This window comes from Schistocerca cancellata, chromosome 9, assembly GCF_023864275.1.
Source record: "Schistocerca cancellata isolate TAMUIC-IGC-003103 chromosome 9, iqSchCanc2.1, whole genome shotgun sequence".
Lineage (NCBI taxonomy): Eukaryota > Metazoa > Arthropoda > Insecta > Orthoptera > Acrididae > Schistocerca > Schistocerca cancellata.
In genome coordinates, this window is record NC_064634.1 from 185544094 (window position 1) to 185560243 (window position 16150).

A 16150-nucleotide genomic window follows, 5' to 3' on the forward strand; every position below is an offset into this window, starting at 1 on the left:
CTGTTTTTCCGTGGAATGGACTGTATCTTCTCGTCCAACTGAACGGACGATAGACGGAAAATGATTACGTTCGACTATTTGAAGATCATTTGAAGGCATTCATGGACCTGATGTTCCCCAACAGCAATGGAATTCTTATGGATGTCAACGCCCCATGTCACTGGGCCACAGTTTTTGATCATTGGTTTGAAGAACATTCTGAACAACTCGAGCGAACGATTTGTCCACCCAAATCGCGTGACATGAATCTCATCGAACACTCTTTATAGGATATAATCGGGCGGTCTCTTCGTGCAAAAAATCGTGTGCCGGCAACACTATCGCAATTGTGGACGGCTATAGAGACAGTTGTTGTTGTTGTTGTTGTTGTGGTCTTCAGTCCTGGGTTTGCATCTGAGCTCTTGATATTGATGCAAGGGGGTTCTCTTTTCTCCAAAGGTCTCTTTAATTTTCCTGTAGGCAGTATCTATCTTACCCCTTGTGAGATAAGCCTCTACATCCTTACATTTGTCCTCTAGCCATCCCTGCTTAGCCATTTTGCACTTCCTGTCTATCTCATTTCTGAGACGTTGGTATTCCTTGTTTGCCTGCTCCACTTACTGCATTTTTGTATTTTCTCCTTTCATCAATTAAATTCAGTATCTCTTCTGTTACCCAAGGATTTCTACTAGCCCTCGTCTTTTTACCTACTTGATCCGCTGCTGCCTTCACTATTTCATTCCTCAAAGCTACCCATTCTTCTTCTACTGTATTTCTTTCCCCCAGTCCTGTCAATTGTTCCCTTATGCTCTCCCTGAAACTCTGTACAACCTCTGGTTCTTTCAGTTTATCCAGGTCCCATCTCCTTAAATTCCCACAGTAGCGCTCAGTAATTCTACACGGGACTTCCAACGACTTCTTGAAGTCCATGCCATGGTGAGATGCTGTATTGTGCCGGGCCAAATGAGGTCCGAACCGATTTTAGGAGGTATCCCATGGCATATGTCACCTCAGTGTATAGATATCCCTACACTATATTCTGATACAATAAGTTCGGTTTGTTTCGAACCTCGTGGTTTTTCCACACAATAAGCTTCGACCGTAGGTGTACGTAGTAGCAGCTACTGTTGGTTTTTCTTTGTTTACGCCGGCTGGAGTGGCCGAGCGGTTCTAGGCGCTACAGTCTGGAGCCGCGCGACCGCTAAGGTCGCAGGTTCGAATCCTGCCTCGGGCATGGATGTGTGTGATGTCCTTAGGTTAGTTAGGTTTCAGTAGTTCTAAATCCTAGGCGACTGATGACCTCAGAAGTTAAGTGCCATAGTGCTCAGAGCCATTTGAACCATTTTTTTCTTTGTTTACCTGGTAGCAGGTCATGATGCGCCGCATCAGCCAGGGCGACATGGCGGTGAAGTGCGCCATGGTGGCGCCCTGCATGTCCTGGATGATCACCTCGCCACAGATGACGGTGGCGTCGTCCTCCCACAAGGTGGCGTCGCCACTCATGAAGTCGACTTTGGCCTGCTCCTCCGGTGGAAAGGCGCCCGGTGCCAGCTTGGCTACGCGCATGAAGGTGACACGTCTGCCCTCCGGGTCTCGTTCCGGTAGCTGCACTACGGCCCTGAAAAAGGCTTATTGTTATTTGATACAATGGGTGAAAATTACTGTATCTGCGCCAAGTAGCCGATATTTCACAACCGGGCAGTAGAAAGGAGGTTGAATCGATTAAAGCAGCCGTCAAGCAATTAGACACCTCAAGGTCACACCCGCTGCCTACAGTCGAGAAGCTGTAAGCGCTGTGTTTTGGCCGCCTTAGAGATATATTGCCACGTATAGGCTGTTACACGTGCAGTTGGTCACCGTTCGCTGAATGATCAGTATTTCTGTTCAAATGTGTGTGAAATCTTATGGGACTTAACTGCTAAGGTCACCAGTCCCTAAGCTAACACACTACTTAACCTAAATTATCCTAAGGACAAACACACACACCCATGCCCGAGGGAGCACTCGAACCTCCGCCGGGACCAGCCACACGGTCCATGACTGCAGCGTCCGAGACCGCTCGGCTAATCCCGTGCGGCGATCAGTATTTCTGTGCGACATCGTCTTTTCACGTGTGTTTGGTGGTGGCGTGTGTTTGGTGGTTAGCAAGACGCAGGCGCAAGGGCATACGTGTCATACCACTCTGGTGGGTGTGCGTAAAGGACGAAAAGACATTTGAAAACAATCTAAAATTGTCGTATCAAGTATGAGCCGTGGTGGGACCGGTGCTAGTAGTATCTCGGACACAAGTACGATGTACAGAGGTTGGTGTTGCGGCTTGAGCCGGCTTGGGATATACACTACTGCCCATTAAAATTGCTACACCAAGAAGAACTGCAGATGATAAATGGGTATTCATTGGACAAATATATTATACTACAACTGACATTTGATTGCATTTTCACGCAATTTGGGTCCACAGATCCTGAGGAATCAGTACCCAGAACAACCACCTCTGGCCGTAATAACGGCCTTGATACGCCTGGGCATTGAGTCAAACAGAGCTTGCATGGCGTGTATAGGTACAGCTGCCCATGCAGTTTCAACATGATACCACAGTTCATCAAGAGTAGTGACTGGCGTATTGTCACGAGCCAGTCGCTTGGCCACCATTCCAGAAAGGCCCATACAGGACCTGCAACATGCGGTCGTGCATTACCCTGCTGAAATGTAGGGTTTCGCAGGGATCGAGTGAAGGGTAGAGCCACGGGTCGTAACACATCTGAAACGTGATGTCCACTGTTCAGAGTGGCGTCAATGCGAACAAGAGGTGACCGAGACGTGTTACCAATGACATCCCATACCATCACGTCCGGTGATACGCCAGTATGGCGATGACAAATACACGCTTCCAATGTCCGTTCGCCGCGATATTGCCAAACACAGATGCGGCCATCATGATGCTGTAAACAGAACCTGGATTCAACCGAAAAAATGACGTTTTGCCATTCGTGCACCCAGGTTCGCCATTGAGTACACCATCGCAGGTGCTCCTGTCTGTGATGCAGCGTCATGGATAACCGCAGCCATGGTCTCCGACCTGATACTCCATACTGCGGGAAACGTCGTCGAACTGTTCGTGCAAATGGTTGTTGTCTTGCAAACGTCCCCATCTGTTGACTCAGGGATCGACACGTGGCTGCCCGATCCGTTACAGCCATGCAGATAAGATGCCTGTCATCTCGACTGCTAGTGATTCGAGGCCGTTGGGATGCAGCTCGGCGCTCCGTATTACCCTCCTGAACCCACCGATTCCATATTCCGCTAAAGGTACGTTGTCCAAGACGCGACGCACACTAGCGACTGCGACGGGTCGCTACGTGACGTCAGAAGTTGCCTGCTGGCGCATGCGCAGTTCGAGTTTGGGATGCGACTCGCGACTGTTGCGGCAGCTGCCGCAGCACTGCACCAGTGAGCAGTGTTGCGACGGAAGTCGGACGACACAAAGACGTACGGCTGCCAGAAAGATATCGAGCCAGTCAAGGAAAACTGAAATGCGCCACTCACAGGATGTGATGCTCTGTGAGCTGGTCTCGCAACATCCTTGCCTTTACGATTTGAAGAACCCTAAATATACGAACACTTTGTTCAGAGACAATTTGGGAAGAAATTGGTGCACAGTTGAAACTGACGGGTGAGTGAAATGATTTTTCCATTAATGCTAATTTTTCAGTCCTGTTATGAAAATCAGTATAATCCATGCAGATGTAGAATTAGAATGATGAAAATGAACTTGCAGGTCAATTTTCGCATTTCTCTTTTTTTGTGACGATAAAAACTGAAAAAGGCAAGTACATTATAAAGTGAACAATCTAAAGTACAACGAGAAAGTTACATTTTACAATACCTTCACTTTGAAAGTAAACGGTAGATTGGTGTCTTGATGATACCTTCCGGTTGTGAAAAACCACCACCGGATTGTTGTACAGCTTTCTGTAATCAATAGGTGTTCGTTTTTGAGGAAGGCGTTTCTCAACAGATTGCGCAAACAGTGTGCTGCAATAAGTAATTTGTCACATTCACTTCAATTCATTGGTAGAAGATGGTGCTCAAAAAACTTGTGCCAAAAGTGCACAACTGTTTTACAATGCCCTTCTGGTCTGACACAGTTCACAATTGAAATTCGTCTTTTGTAAATCCTGGAGTCATCTTTTGAGTGCAGCTTGGCAAGATTAAATGTTCATGTCATCCATAACGATGTATGCTGTCAGAATATAAGAATATGGAAGTTCATTTGGATGGGAATAAAGAGTCAGTCGGCTATGATAGTTGCCTTAGCTTCTTTCAAAAGTTTCTGCATGGGAGAAACTGACAAGTATAATTTGGGGAAATTTTGTGAACAAGCACGGACATTATTTCTTCCACATTTCTGCCAGTGTATACTGTAGACGTTCAGAATGAAAATTCTAGAGATGTTTAAGGTGTAATCCTATCTTGTTGTCAAGAACTTGAAACAATGCAATGACGCTAGCGTGCGCTTATTGTTAATGAACTTATCTTTCATTGGAATTTTAGGTGAAATGTGCAAAAACAGATGGAGGAATATTCGGGACTCGTATCAGAGAAATAAACGAGAAAGAAAGCTTGGAACAGGTTCAGATGCCTCAGCAAAACCAAGAAAATGGGTTCTGCTTGATCACTTGGCTTTAAGAAACCTACATTTCGCGGAATTTTAAATGAAATTGTCAAGAGCATATGGAGAAATATTAGTAACTCATACCGGAGAAATATATGACATAAAATGGTTTCATTAGGTCCAAATGTGTCAGCGAAACAAAACAAATGCATTCTCTATCGTGTGATGACCACACGATTATCGTTGCGCGTCGACAGAACTGGCGGCTAGTCGCGACGCTCCCGGAGATATATGAGCCCAGATCTCGGAAACGGAGATCGATATCATTCTGATCTCAACTTTAAAAATAATTTCGATATGTTAGCTTCTTTTCATCGGCAACGATGTATGACCTAACGTGAACCATACGCAAAGTAGCCAGCGACCACATTTTTCACTGTACACAATTCAAATTTTATGCAGTAGGTTACTTGTAAATTTAGTATCGGAATAACTGTGACGAATATCGGAAAAATAGACACGTCATTATCAAGCTGTGGTGTGAAACTGTAAGATACGCAAACATCATTTTTTTGTGCCTTTTGCTTTCCTCACAATCGATAGAGAAGTAATATACAGCGAAAAAAACACGCAAAACCGGAAGAGATACTTTTCAATTTTTTAAAGTAAAAGGAGAATCTGTATCGAAAAACTAACTCTGGGAGCCGATGTAACTTTGTTGCATTAACATACAGTATTTTTTACAGCAAGAAAATCGGAATTCTTATTTTTCTTATGTATTTGAATCCGCCGCCGCCGACCGGAGCTTGGGAAACAGCGACGACTCCTGTCGTGTTGCGGCCTTGTCGCCGTCTGCCAGGGTGGGAAAAGAGGAGGGGGCAGCGTCGCAGTCGCAGCCAACTGTCGCGTCTTGCACAACATAACTTAACAGTCATTGGATCCCGACCAACGCGAGCAGCAGTGTCGCAATACGATAAACCGCAATCGCGATAGGCTACAGTCCGACCTTTATCAAAGTCGGAAACGTGATGGTACGCATTTCTCCTCCTCCTCACGCGAGGCATCACAACAACGTTTCACCAGGCAACGCCGGTTAACTGCTGTTTGTGTATGAGAAATCGTTTGGAAACATTCCTCATGTCAGCACGTTGTAGGTGTCGCCACCGGTGCCAACCTTGTGTGAATGCTCTGAAAAGCTAATCATTTGCATATCGTAGCATCTTCTTCCTGTCGGTTAAATTTCGCGCCTGTAGCACGTCATCTTCGTGGTGTAGCAGTTTCAATGGCCAGTAGTGTAAGTGCCGACCGCGAGTGAGGGGGAACAACGCTTTGAGAACGGAAGGCGGCGGTGCACGAATCAGCGATTGGCTGTCGGGCAGAAGCGAAAACGGAGTGTCTGAGGCCGGGCAGTGGTTATCACGTCGTTATACTGGAGGCGGTGCGAGTTCGCCAGCGCTGTGCATTTTCCGGCAACCTTGTGAGCTGTGGATGTGCGCGCTTGCTTGGCGGGACACGCTGTTAAGGTCTTGCAAAGTGATGCTCTGACGTCTTCGCAAAATCGCCCCAGTATTAAGACACGCAGTTATGTACTCTAATTACTAAGAGCGCTTAGTTAACTGTGTTTGTGATAACTCTTGGTATAGTAAGACGTTGCCGGACGCGTGACGTTATGTGTGCTCGATTTCATTTGATGCCTCTTACTTAGCGTGTTCTCGGCTTCCGCATAATATTGATGTATTTGCAGAATGTTAGTTCATTAGCTATTATTAGCAAATGTTTAACTTGCTTACGATATCGGTTAATCCATGTCAGTATGTCCGCTGTGGGCAATCTGAGTTTTTATTTCTAAAGGTTACCGTGTTGAGCTTTGCAGGCCCACTTAAGGTGGTCAATATGTGTGCCGATAAGTTCTAGTGAGTGTCCGTTCTCGTCAGCCAGTTCATTTCCCACTCTTAGCGTTTGTTTATCGGCTACTGTTTCACTCAGGACTAAAGAAAGGACTCCCGAGTGAAATTAGTTGTTGTTTAGCCTTGATTTTGTAGTGTTAATATACTTCTCAATCATGAATGTTAAAGGTAAGAAAATTTTTTTTGGCCTCCTGTTTCCGGGTGTGGTCTGTGTTTCAGTGAGCTGAGGCAGCGGGCAACCGAAGCGCAGAGCTTGCCATTAGATTACAGGTTTGGCTTACGGGCAGTGGACTTCGCCTGATCTCGAGCGTGCCTCTCCGGCAGCGTTTGCTGGGTTCACATTTCGGTGGCCTACTCGATGTGGGGTTGCAAATGGAGCCACGTATTGGTTCGTAGTTAACTATTACTTCCCTTAGTCGGCTCCATCGTTCGTGGTTAAACTTAGGCCTTACAAGCTTGGGCCTTACTCCTGTTGTTACACATTTATGATTGTACAAAGTTGTAACTTTATATGCCCTTAAAGCCCATCTTAAAAGCCAATGGACATTTGAATAATTTCGTAGTACGCTCTGCAAGGTTCCCTAGTAATTTGCAAGATTGCCCAAGTTACGTTTTAATAAATATGTTCCAAGTATTCGTGTTAAAGTTAAGGCTGTCTGTCCACTGTTATTTTACATATAATGTTAAAATACTGAAATTGAAAGGGTCTTAAATAATGTGTCTTAACTACAGTTATTTGTTAAAGTTATGGTCAAATTCAGCCTTACTGGCGTTTATCAATGTTTATGGGAGATCGTTGGCTAATGATTTATTAACTTGCTTATGATTTTATGTAATGAGTATTCTATAAATAATCTCGCTTGAGTGATGTCTGTCAATTTTTATGTGAGATTATTTTTGGTAGCTAATAAACACAATGGAATTGAAACGTTCACTTTATTGAGTCAGCCCTTCCACTCCTTTTAAAGGTTAAAGAAAGCAGGTGTTCAGTAAAAATGTTCAAGTATATTAATTATTTTTTTCCTGATCTGACCAACAGTGAAGAAACCACGAGTAACGTAAATTTAGCACAAGTTCATAAAATAACAACAAAACGTTGTGGTATTTCCGAATCGACTGTATTCAATGTTAACAGTGCAGTGCCATTAACAGGATTCCTAGATTTGAGCATGATCTCCAAGAAATGGATATAAATGAATACAAGACTATACAGAGTTTGAAGGTTTTGACAAAAAGTTATTATTTAGAACTGTACTTAAATACTAAGACTGGAGAGAGCATCCGATGGCAAGAAAAATACAGAGTGATGTAGGCGAAAAGACGAACTGTTCTGCCTCAGCGACTTCTTTCTCTTCTCTGCTCGGTTGGTTTTCGACTGAGAAAGTGTAACCAGGGACGAAAATTTCTAATAGAATGCAGAGACATTGCACCTACATGAACGAAGTTTAGTGTACAATGCACTTATTGCATGCTAAGGACAACAGTTTTGTAGTATACTTCGATAAAACTTGGGTTCCCTAATAGCATCCCCACAAATATATTTTGCTCTACTTCAAGGAAGATATTGTCCTGAAAGTATATCGGAGATTTGGTTGACGGTGCAGTGATGAAGAGTCAGTAAGAGCGGAAAATTAAAAAAAAAAATGAGAAGTAGATAGTATTCTCGGTCGTATTAGGCCGAGCTGTCGGAACTAAACTTCTGGCGCTGCCACACAAGCACCCGAGCGCTGCCGTGTCTCTCGTAAATGCTATTGCGTTCGTAGGTGACACGATACAATAATGATATCTCACATCTTACCAAAATAGAATTCTTAACAGTTTTCTCTCTGGAAGATTCTAGAAGGTCCCACAAAACATAAACACACCAGCGACGACACTTTTCGTTACTCAGGGGAAACAGTTTCACATCTCTTACGATGATTTATTTTTTGTCTCGGAATACTCCTATGTTTTCATAATAAAACACACTAAAGCGCCAAATAAACGGGTGTAGGCATGCGTATTCAAATTCACAGATAAGTAAATAAGCAGAATATGGCGCTGCGGTCGGCAACGACTAGGTCTACGTAAAAAACAACAAGTGTCTCGCTGAGTTGTTAGATCGGTTACTGCTGCTACAATGGCAGGTTATCAAGATTTAAGTGAGTTTGAACGTGATGTTATAGTCGGCGCACGAGTGATGGGACAGAGCCTCCCCGAGGTAGCGATGAAGCGAGAGTTTTCCCGTACGACCATTTCACGAGTGTACCGTGCATATGAGGAATCTAGTAAAACAACAAATCTCCGACATCGCTGCGTCCATTAAAAGATCCTGTAAGAACGGGGCCAAGGACGACTGAAGAGAATCACTCAACGTGACACAAGTGCAGCCCTCCCGCAAATTGCAGCAGATTTCAATGCTGGGCCATCAACAAGTGTCAGTGTGAGAACCATTCAATGAAACATCATCGATGGTTGCACAACACAAAGCTTTTCTCCACGCCTGGGCCCGTGAACACCGGCACTGAACTGTAGAGCACTAGAAACATGTTGCCTGATTGGACGAGTCTCATTTCAAATTGCATAGAGCGGATGGACGTGTACGGGTGTGGAGGCAGCCTCATGAAGCCATTGACCCCGCATGTCAGCAGGCGACTATTCAAGCTTTTGGAGGCTCTGTAATGGTGTGAGGCGTGTGCAGTTGGAGTGATATGGGACCCCGATACGTCTAGATACGATTCTAACTTATGACACGTACATAAGCGGTGTGTCTGATCACCTGCATCCATTCATGTCCATTGCGCTTTCCGATGGACTTGGGCAATTCCAGCAGGACATTGCGTCACCCACACGTTCAGAATTGCTAGAGAGTGGTTTCAGGAACACTCCCCTGAGGTTAAACACTTCTGATGGCCACCAAAGTTTCCCGACATCAACTTTATTGAGCATATCTATGATACCTTGCAATATGCTGTTCAGAAGGGATCTCCACCCCTTCGTCCTCTCACAGATTAACAGACCTGCAGGATTCGTGGTGTCAGTTTCCTCCAGCACTATTTCTGACATTATTCGAGTCCTTGCCACGTCGTGTTGCAGCACTTCTGCGTACTCACATTGACCCTAGACGATATTAGGCAGCTGTACCAGCTTCTTTGGCCCTTCAGTGTATGTATCACATGCTTCTATAAAATTTCATAATATCCATATATTTTCTTCGGTCCAAATATGCCAGTGGCTCTGTTTTTTTGGACAGGTTGAAGCAAAAAGTAATTTTTCTTCGATATTTCTTGTAACATTAGTTTTTATATTATTCGCAGCAACTGGCAAGAATTTTCTTATGAGGGAAAAATCTCACACCAATCAGAAAGAGTTGTGCGGCATAAGTGAAACTTGTAAGGCTAGTTTCTACATCTTGTAATCTCCCCTCTCCTCCCTACTTCCATCTATTGTCCACATTAAACAATATCTAGTATAAGTAATTAGTAAGCATAGTCTTTTATAAAGACTTGAAAGGAGCGAAGATTACAATAAACTTCCAAGTTTTACTTAGCTTGCAATACTGAGATGGCTCCAGTTCTTTTTGTCTATGGACTTGCTTCCTGAAGCTGAAAATATCACATCAGGTTCTCACGGTTAGTTTGAACTAACTAAGTCTGAAGATTATTGATGCAGCATTTTTTTTACGTAAACATATTTTCTCACTGTTTAGTATATCATACAGTATTTTGATTTTTCACATTAAAAAATCCGAAATTACATTTTTCGCACAAAAATACGTCCTACCCCATCAGAGGCAAGCTTAAGACTCTCTCACTCTGCGGAGAAAACAATATTGCAAACGGTTTATAATTTTTCCTTGCAAATGAATTCCCACTTGCTTTCGTTACATTATTAACTTCGTTTATGATTTCACAAATGAATTCAGAAATAATCATAGTTAACAGTACAGGATTGCGTAATTAATAATACAAATTTTAACTGTGCAAAGTTTTAGTAGCGTCTAATGTTCCTAATAAGAATAATTTTAACTGTACATTCAGAACAAGTACTTATCGATTATAACATCGAAACTAAAATATTTTATATAGTAATTCCTTTTCGTAAATTTTAGCTTGAAACATAACATACTGTGTACTAAATCATGTGAAAGTCTTCAGAAGAGGAAATGAGATAATATTGACCTGTCTAAAATTCGAAAAATAATGCTGGTATCGACAACTACTGTTGAGTTTAAGTAATGCTAAGGACGATCTGAAAGATGATATCTATTCAGGTATCGCGTCAGTGGCATAACGGTGACGCCAATAGTAGCACTATGAGGATGCTAATCAAGTTTGCCTTAAACAGAGTCTGTAAAGATCGTGAGCGTTACTTACGTTTGAGACTGGACGTAGTGAGTCCGGGCTCCGGTCCGCCACGTGGCAATACCGAGATGTGTGCCATTGTGTTCGACATATAGACCTGGCGCATCGTACTGCATCTGCAGCAGCAATCTGAGCAATAGTTGTCACCACACTGACACAACGAACTGTCACAAACTGGTTATACTTCAAAGACCGCTCCGAGACAGACGCCCTGTAACGTGAATTCCGACCCCGAAACATCACAATTTCCAATTTCAGTGGTGTCAAGAGAGAGCACATTGAAGGACATGTTGGAAGTCTGATGTGTTTTCTGTTGGCAGCTGGTTCTGCCTCGCTGCCAGTGATGGCCGTACGTTGATTAGAAGGAGTACAGTCGAGGGCGTGCAACCGTTCTGTCTATGTCCTAGGCATACTGGATCATCACATCGAGCTATGGTTAGGGGCGTGATTTCGTTTGGCAGCTGGAGCATTCTCGTGTTTACTCCCCCCCCCCCCCCTCCAACCCCCCAAGCATCTGGACTCAAGTTATTCATCAAACTGGTGATTGGACCTATTGTGCTGCCAAGGATGAACAGTATTCCAGAGCGTGTTTTTCAACAGGACAACGCTCGTCCACCTACCGCTCTTGTAACCCATTGTGCGCTACAGAGTGTCGATATGTTGCCTTAGCCTGCTCGATCGTCAGATCTGTCTCCAATCGAGCACATACGGGACATGATCGGACGACAACTCCAACATCATCCATAAACAGCATCAACCGCCCTTGTATTGACCGCCCAAGTGAAACAGGCATGGAGCTTTACACCGTTCTGGCATCCGGCACTCGTACAACGCTATACATGCACGTTTGCATTCAACATTCTGGCGGTTACACCAGTTATTAATGTACCAGCATTTCGCATTTGCAATGGCGTGTCTTGTGCTTACTTTAAGCTATGATCTTGCAATGAGAATGACTTAAATGTGTTGCCTAGACAAATTTATTCCAGAAATTTTATTACTCGACATTAATTATTTGCGATGATAAAAATAATGAGCGTATGGCATTGGTGGCCGTGAGACCCCTTGCGGGGCGGTTCGGCCGCCGCTCCACAAGGTCTTTAACGCCACTGCGGCGGCGAGGGAATGAGGATGAAGTGATGATGAAAGACACACAACACCCAGCCATCTCGAGGCAGAGAAAATCCCTGACCCCGCCGGGAATCGAACGTGGTACCTCGTGCGCGGGAAGCGAGAACGCTACCGCAAGACCACGAGCCGCGGACATTATTTGCGATATCTAACATTTATTCGGAATTTTTAGCACAATTTGAAATTATCACTAACTGGCAATGCTGATGATGGTGAGATGACCTTGAGGTGCCTATTTTCATGATGGACTCTACAGTCGCCTTCGTGGTGGAGAGAACGCAGTCACTGAGCGATGTGGCTGCAGAGGCCACCAGGAGGCGCAGCGTGGGTGGGCAAACCTTTTGGTTTCTCACCTGTTTTTAGTTAGTAAATACTGCTGTCTGGAAACTGTTTCGCATACTGTACGGCAAGCACTACATTGCACATCATTATACACTGAAGAGCCAAACGAACTGGTACACCTGCCTAATATCGTGTAGGGCCCTCCGCGAGCATTCAGAAGTGCCGGAACACGACGTGGCATGGACACGATTAATGTAGTGCTAGAGAGAACTGACACCCTGATTCCTGCAGGGCTGTCCATAAATCCGTAAGAGTACGAGGGCGTGGAGCTCTCTTCTGAACAACAAGTTGCAGGGCATCCCAGATATGCTCAATAATGTTCATGCCTGAGGAGTTTGGTGGCCAATGGAAATTTTTAAACTGAGAAGAGTGTTCCTTGAGCCACTCCGTAGAAATTCTTGACATGTGGGTTCTCTCATTGCCCTGCTGGAATTATCCAAGTCCGTCGGAATGCACAAAGGACAGGAATGGATGCAGGTGATCAGACAGGATGCTTATGTACGTGTCACCTTCCAAAGTCGTATCTAGACGTATCAGGGGTCCCATATCACTCCAACTCCACACGCCCGCTATTACAGAGCCACCACCAGCTTGAACAGTCCCTTGCTTACATGCAGGGTCCACGGATTCATGAGGTTGTCTCCATATCCGCACACGTCTATCCACTTCATACAATTTGAAACGAGACTCGTCCGACCATGCAAGATGTTTCCAGTCATCAACAGTCCAATGTCGGTGTTGACGGGTCCAGGTGAGGCGTAAATCCTTGTGTTGTGCAGAAATCAAGGGTACACGAGTGGACCTTCGACTCCGGAAGTCCATATCGATGATGGTTCGTTGAATCGTTCGCACGCTGATACTTGTTGATGGGCAGCACTGAAATCTGCAGCAATTTGCGGAAGGGTTGCGCTTCTGTCACGCAGAGCGATTTTCATCAGTCGTCGTTAGTCCCGTTCTTGCAGGATCATTTCCCGTCCACAGCAATGTTGGAGATTTGATGTTTTACCGGATTCCTGATATTCATGGTACACTCGTGGTGAAATGGTCGTATGGGAAAATCTTCTTCGCTACCTCGGAGATGCTGTGTCTCATCGCTCGTGCGCCGACTATAGCACCATGTTCAAACTCACTTAAATGTTGATGACCTGGCATTGTAGCAGCAGTAACCGATCTAACAACTGCGCCTGACACTTGTTGTCTGATATAGGCTTTGTCGATCGCAGCGCCGTACTCTGATTTTATTTTTATATACGCTTGAGTGTAGCATAGTGCTGATCAGCCTGCTGTGGACTTGGTTTTCGATCTGGATACAACTGTGACTATATGTGCTACACATGTGTTTGTTGTCGAAATGCCATCGATTGCCAACAGCTTCAGTTGGCAGAGCACTTGCCCGCGAAAGGCAAAGGTACCGAGTTTGAGTCTCGGTCCGGCACACAGTTTTAATCTGCCAGGAAGTTTCATATCAGCGCACACTCCGCTGTAGAGTGAAGATTTCATTCTAGAAACATCCCCAAGGCTGTGGTTAAGCCATGTATCCGCAATATCCTTTCTTCCAGAAGTGCTAGTTCTGGAAAGTTCGCAGGAGAGCTTCTGTAAAGTTTGGAAGGTAGGAGACGAGATACTGGCAGAAGTAAAGCTGTGAGGACGGGACGTGAGTCGTGCTTGGGTAGCTCAGTTGGCAGAGCACTTGCCTGCGAAAGGCAATGGTCCCGAGTTCGAGTCTCGGTCCGGCACACAGTTTTAATCTGCCAGGAAGTTTCAGCTTCATAGACGTTTTGAAATTATCCATTACATCGTTTACATACAGACCTGGGATTAGTTATGAAATTTATCGGCTTGCAACATTTAGGGTGAACTCTCGTATCGCCGTGTCCTTGCTTGTACCGTCTATTAAGGTGTTCCGCTCCCGTCCCAGCTTTACTCTGTGCACTGCATAGCGAGACTTGCACATCATATGTATAAAAGAACAATTTGTGTATGTGGTCAGTGGGATACAAAAACCGCCATATTTAGGTATTGTGAGAAACAAATGGCTGCAGTGGCCTACCCCCCCCCCCCCCACAAGTAAGTTTACTGAGTTTGTGGACGGGACTTCGGCTATCACTGTTGCTCACAAATGGTTCATGTAAAGAACCACTATCGATAAAGGTCTGTCAAGCCGTAATGACAGCAGCCTCATAGAGGTTCTGAGTTTATCCATAATAATGTTTACATGCAGGGTCTTAGTGGTGTAAGGGTAGATATTGTCGTTATTGGTACCTTAACATGTACCTATTTGAGTGCATTGTTTTTTTTTTTAATTCTAACAGTCTTCTCGAAAACGTGTCATGCTCTTACCACATGCACTTGGAGACACTAACCAACATAAAATCATGCTACTCTCAATAGCTACAATAATCTGTATGCAAATGAAATAAATACTAATGTAATGTTGCTCTGTAGACTGCCCGCAGTCACCAATAAAAATATCTACATCTGTACCCTTAACATCACGTATCTGTAAATATTAACAGCCCTGTGGCATTCCATTGGGCTGCTGCTGAAATTGCCTTTACCTTTGTCAAGTTCGTCCCGTTAAGAAAAACCCGTTAAATTCTGCCTGCAAGAAAGTTTAGAAAGCAGCCATGAAGCTGCTACTTCGTAGGCTGGTATTTTGTTCACAGAACGGCAGTGCGGAAGTGTATCGAAGCCCTACACGAAGTTATTGGATACGGCACCGACGCGAGCACTGTTGTCTGCAAAGCTCCGGATATTTGTGAACAGACAGAGCGAATCGTGTTTCTCAAGATGTCTGTATACGACCATGTGTAAAATAACGATGGCCCGACTTGTAGTCGTGGTAAAACGAGAGATTATTGACAAAAACAAATTATCGAAGTAGTTTTGTCCGAGGCACTGAAAGAAGGAGTCCTTAGAGAATTTTAGTGATTTTATGAAGAAACACGTGCTTTTCAGTGCCTGTGATTGTTGGATAGTGATAATAATGACTGCTCGCATGTATTTTGTTCTTTTGATTCCTTGTTAAGTATGAGGATAACCTCATAGAATTATGCCGTCATTTTTTGGTAATAATTTCTGTGTCGTAAACGATATCGCCTTGGGTTATTCACATTCTTAAGATTGACCACAGGCCACTTCTCATCTCGCTGTTGTTACACGCTTGTGTATTTGAGTATCGAACCACAAAAACTACTTTCTGTTGTCATACGAATAAACTTACATATAGACCTTGACAATCTTGGTAAATAAAAAGTTGGAGTTAAAACATATAATGGACAAAAATAAAATAATAAAAAACAAATCGACCAATGAATTCCAAAACTCGAGCAGCACCAACTGAAGAGAGAGGAGAGTAGGGCAGAACGAAGGAATAAATTGCAAAAGATTCAACAGAATCCACGGGTTAAGATGTGGCGGGTGGGTTGTAACTGATGTTTAATAGAGAGGAGAGAAAAGATGAAGGCAGCGGACCAGGGTACCACACGGCACACCAGTCAATAGCAATAGTCCACCGTGTCTGGATGGAGCGTGTACATCAAATACTCAGTTTAGTGTTAGTCAACGTAAGGTGACATGCATGATCTCCAAGAGCGAATGTGTGCACACTGGACGCGATGCATTTGCTTCCTTATGTAGCCGTCGATTGCGATGCCGACAGCAAGTACTAACAAGGGAACCTCCCCATCGCACCCCCCTCAGATTTAGTTACAATTTTGCACAGTGGATAGGCCTTGAAAAACTGAACGCAGATCAATCGAGAAAACAGGAAGAAGTTATGTGGAACTACGAAAAAGTAAGCAAAATATACGAACTAAGTAGTTCATGGACAA

At 44.3% G+C, this 16150-nt stretch overlaps 1 protein-coding gene across 1 annotated transcript in view; it reads right to left on the bottom strand.

Moving 5' to 3' along the window:
• The window catches only part of LOC126101005 (alpha-tocopherol transfer protein-like), a 67998-nt gene that overhangs the window by 23575 nt on the left and 28273 nt on the right, over nt 1–16150 (bottom strand). The window contains exon 4 of the mRNA XM_049911671.1: nt 1339–1597. Within this exon, the coding sequence (XP_049767628.1) occupies nt 1339–1597 (259 nt within the window). The remainder of the gene's footprint in view (nt 1–1338; nt 1598–16150) is intronic.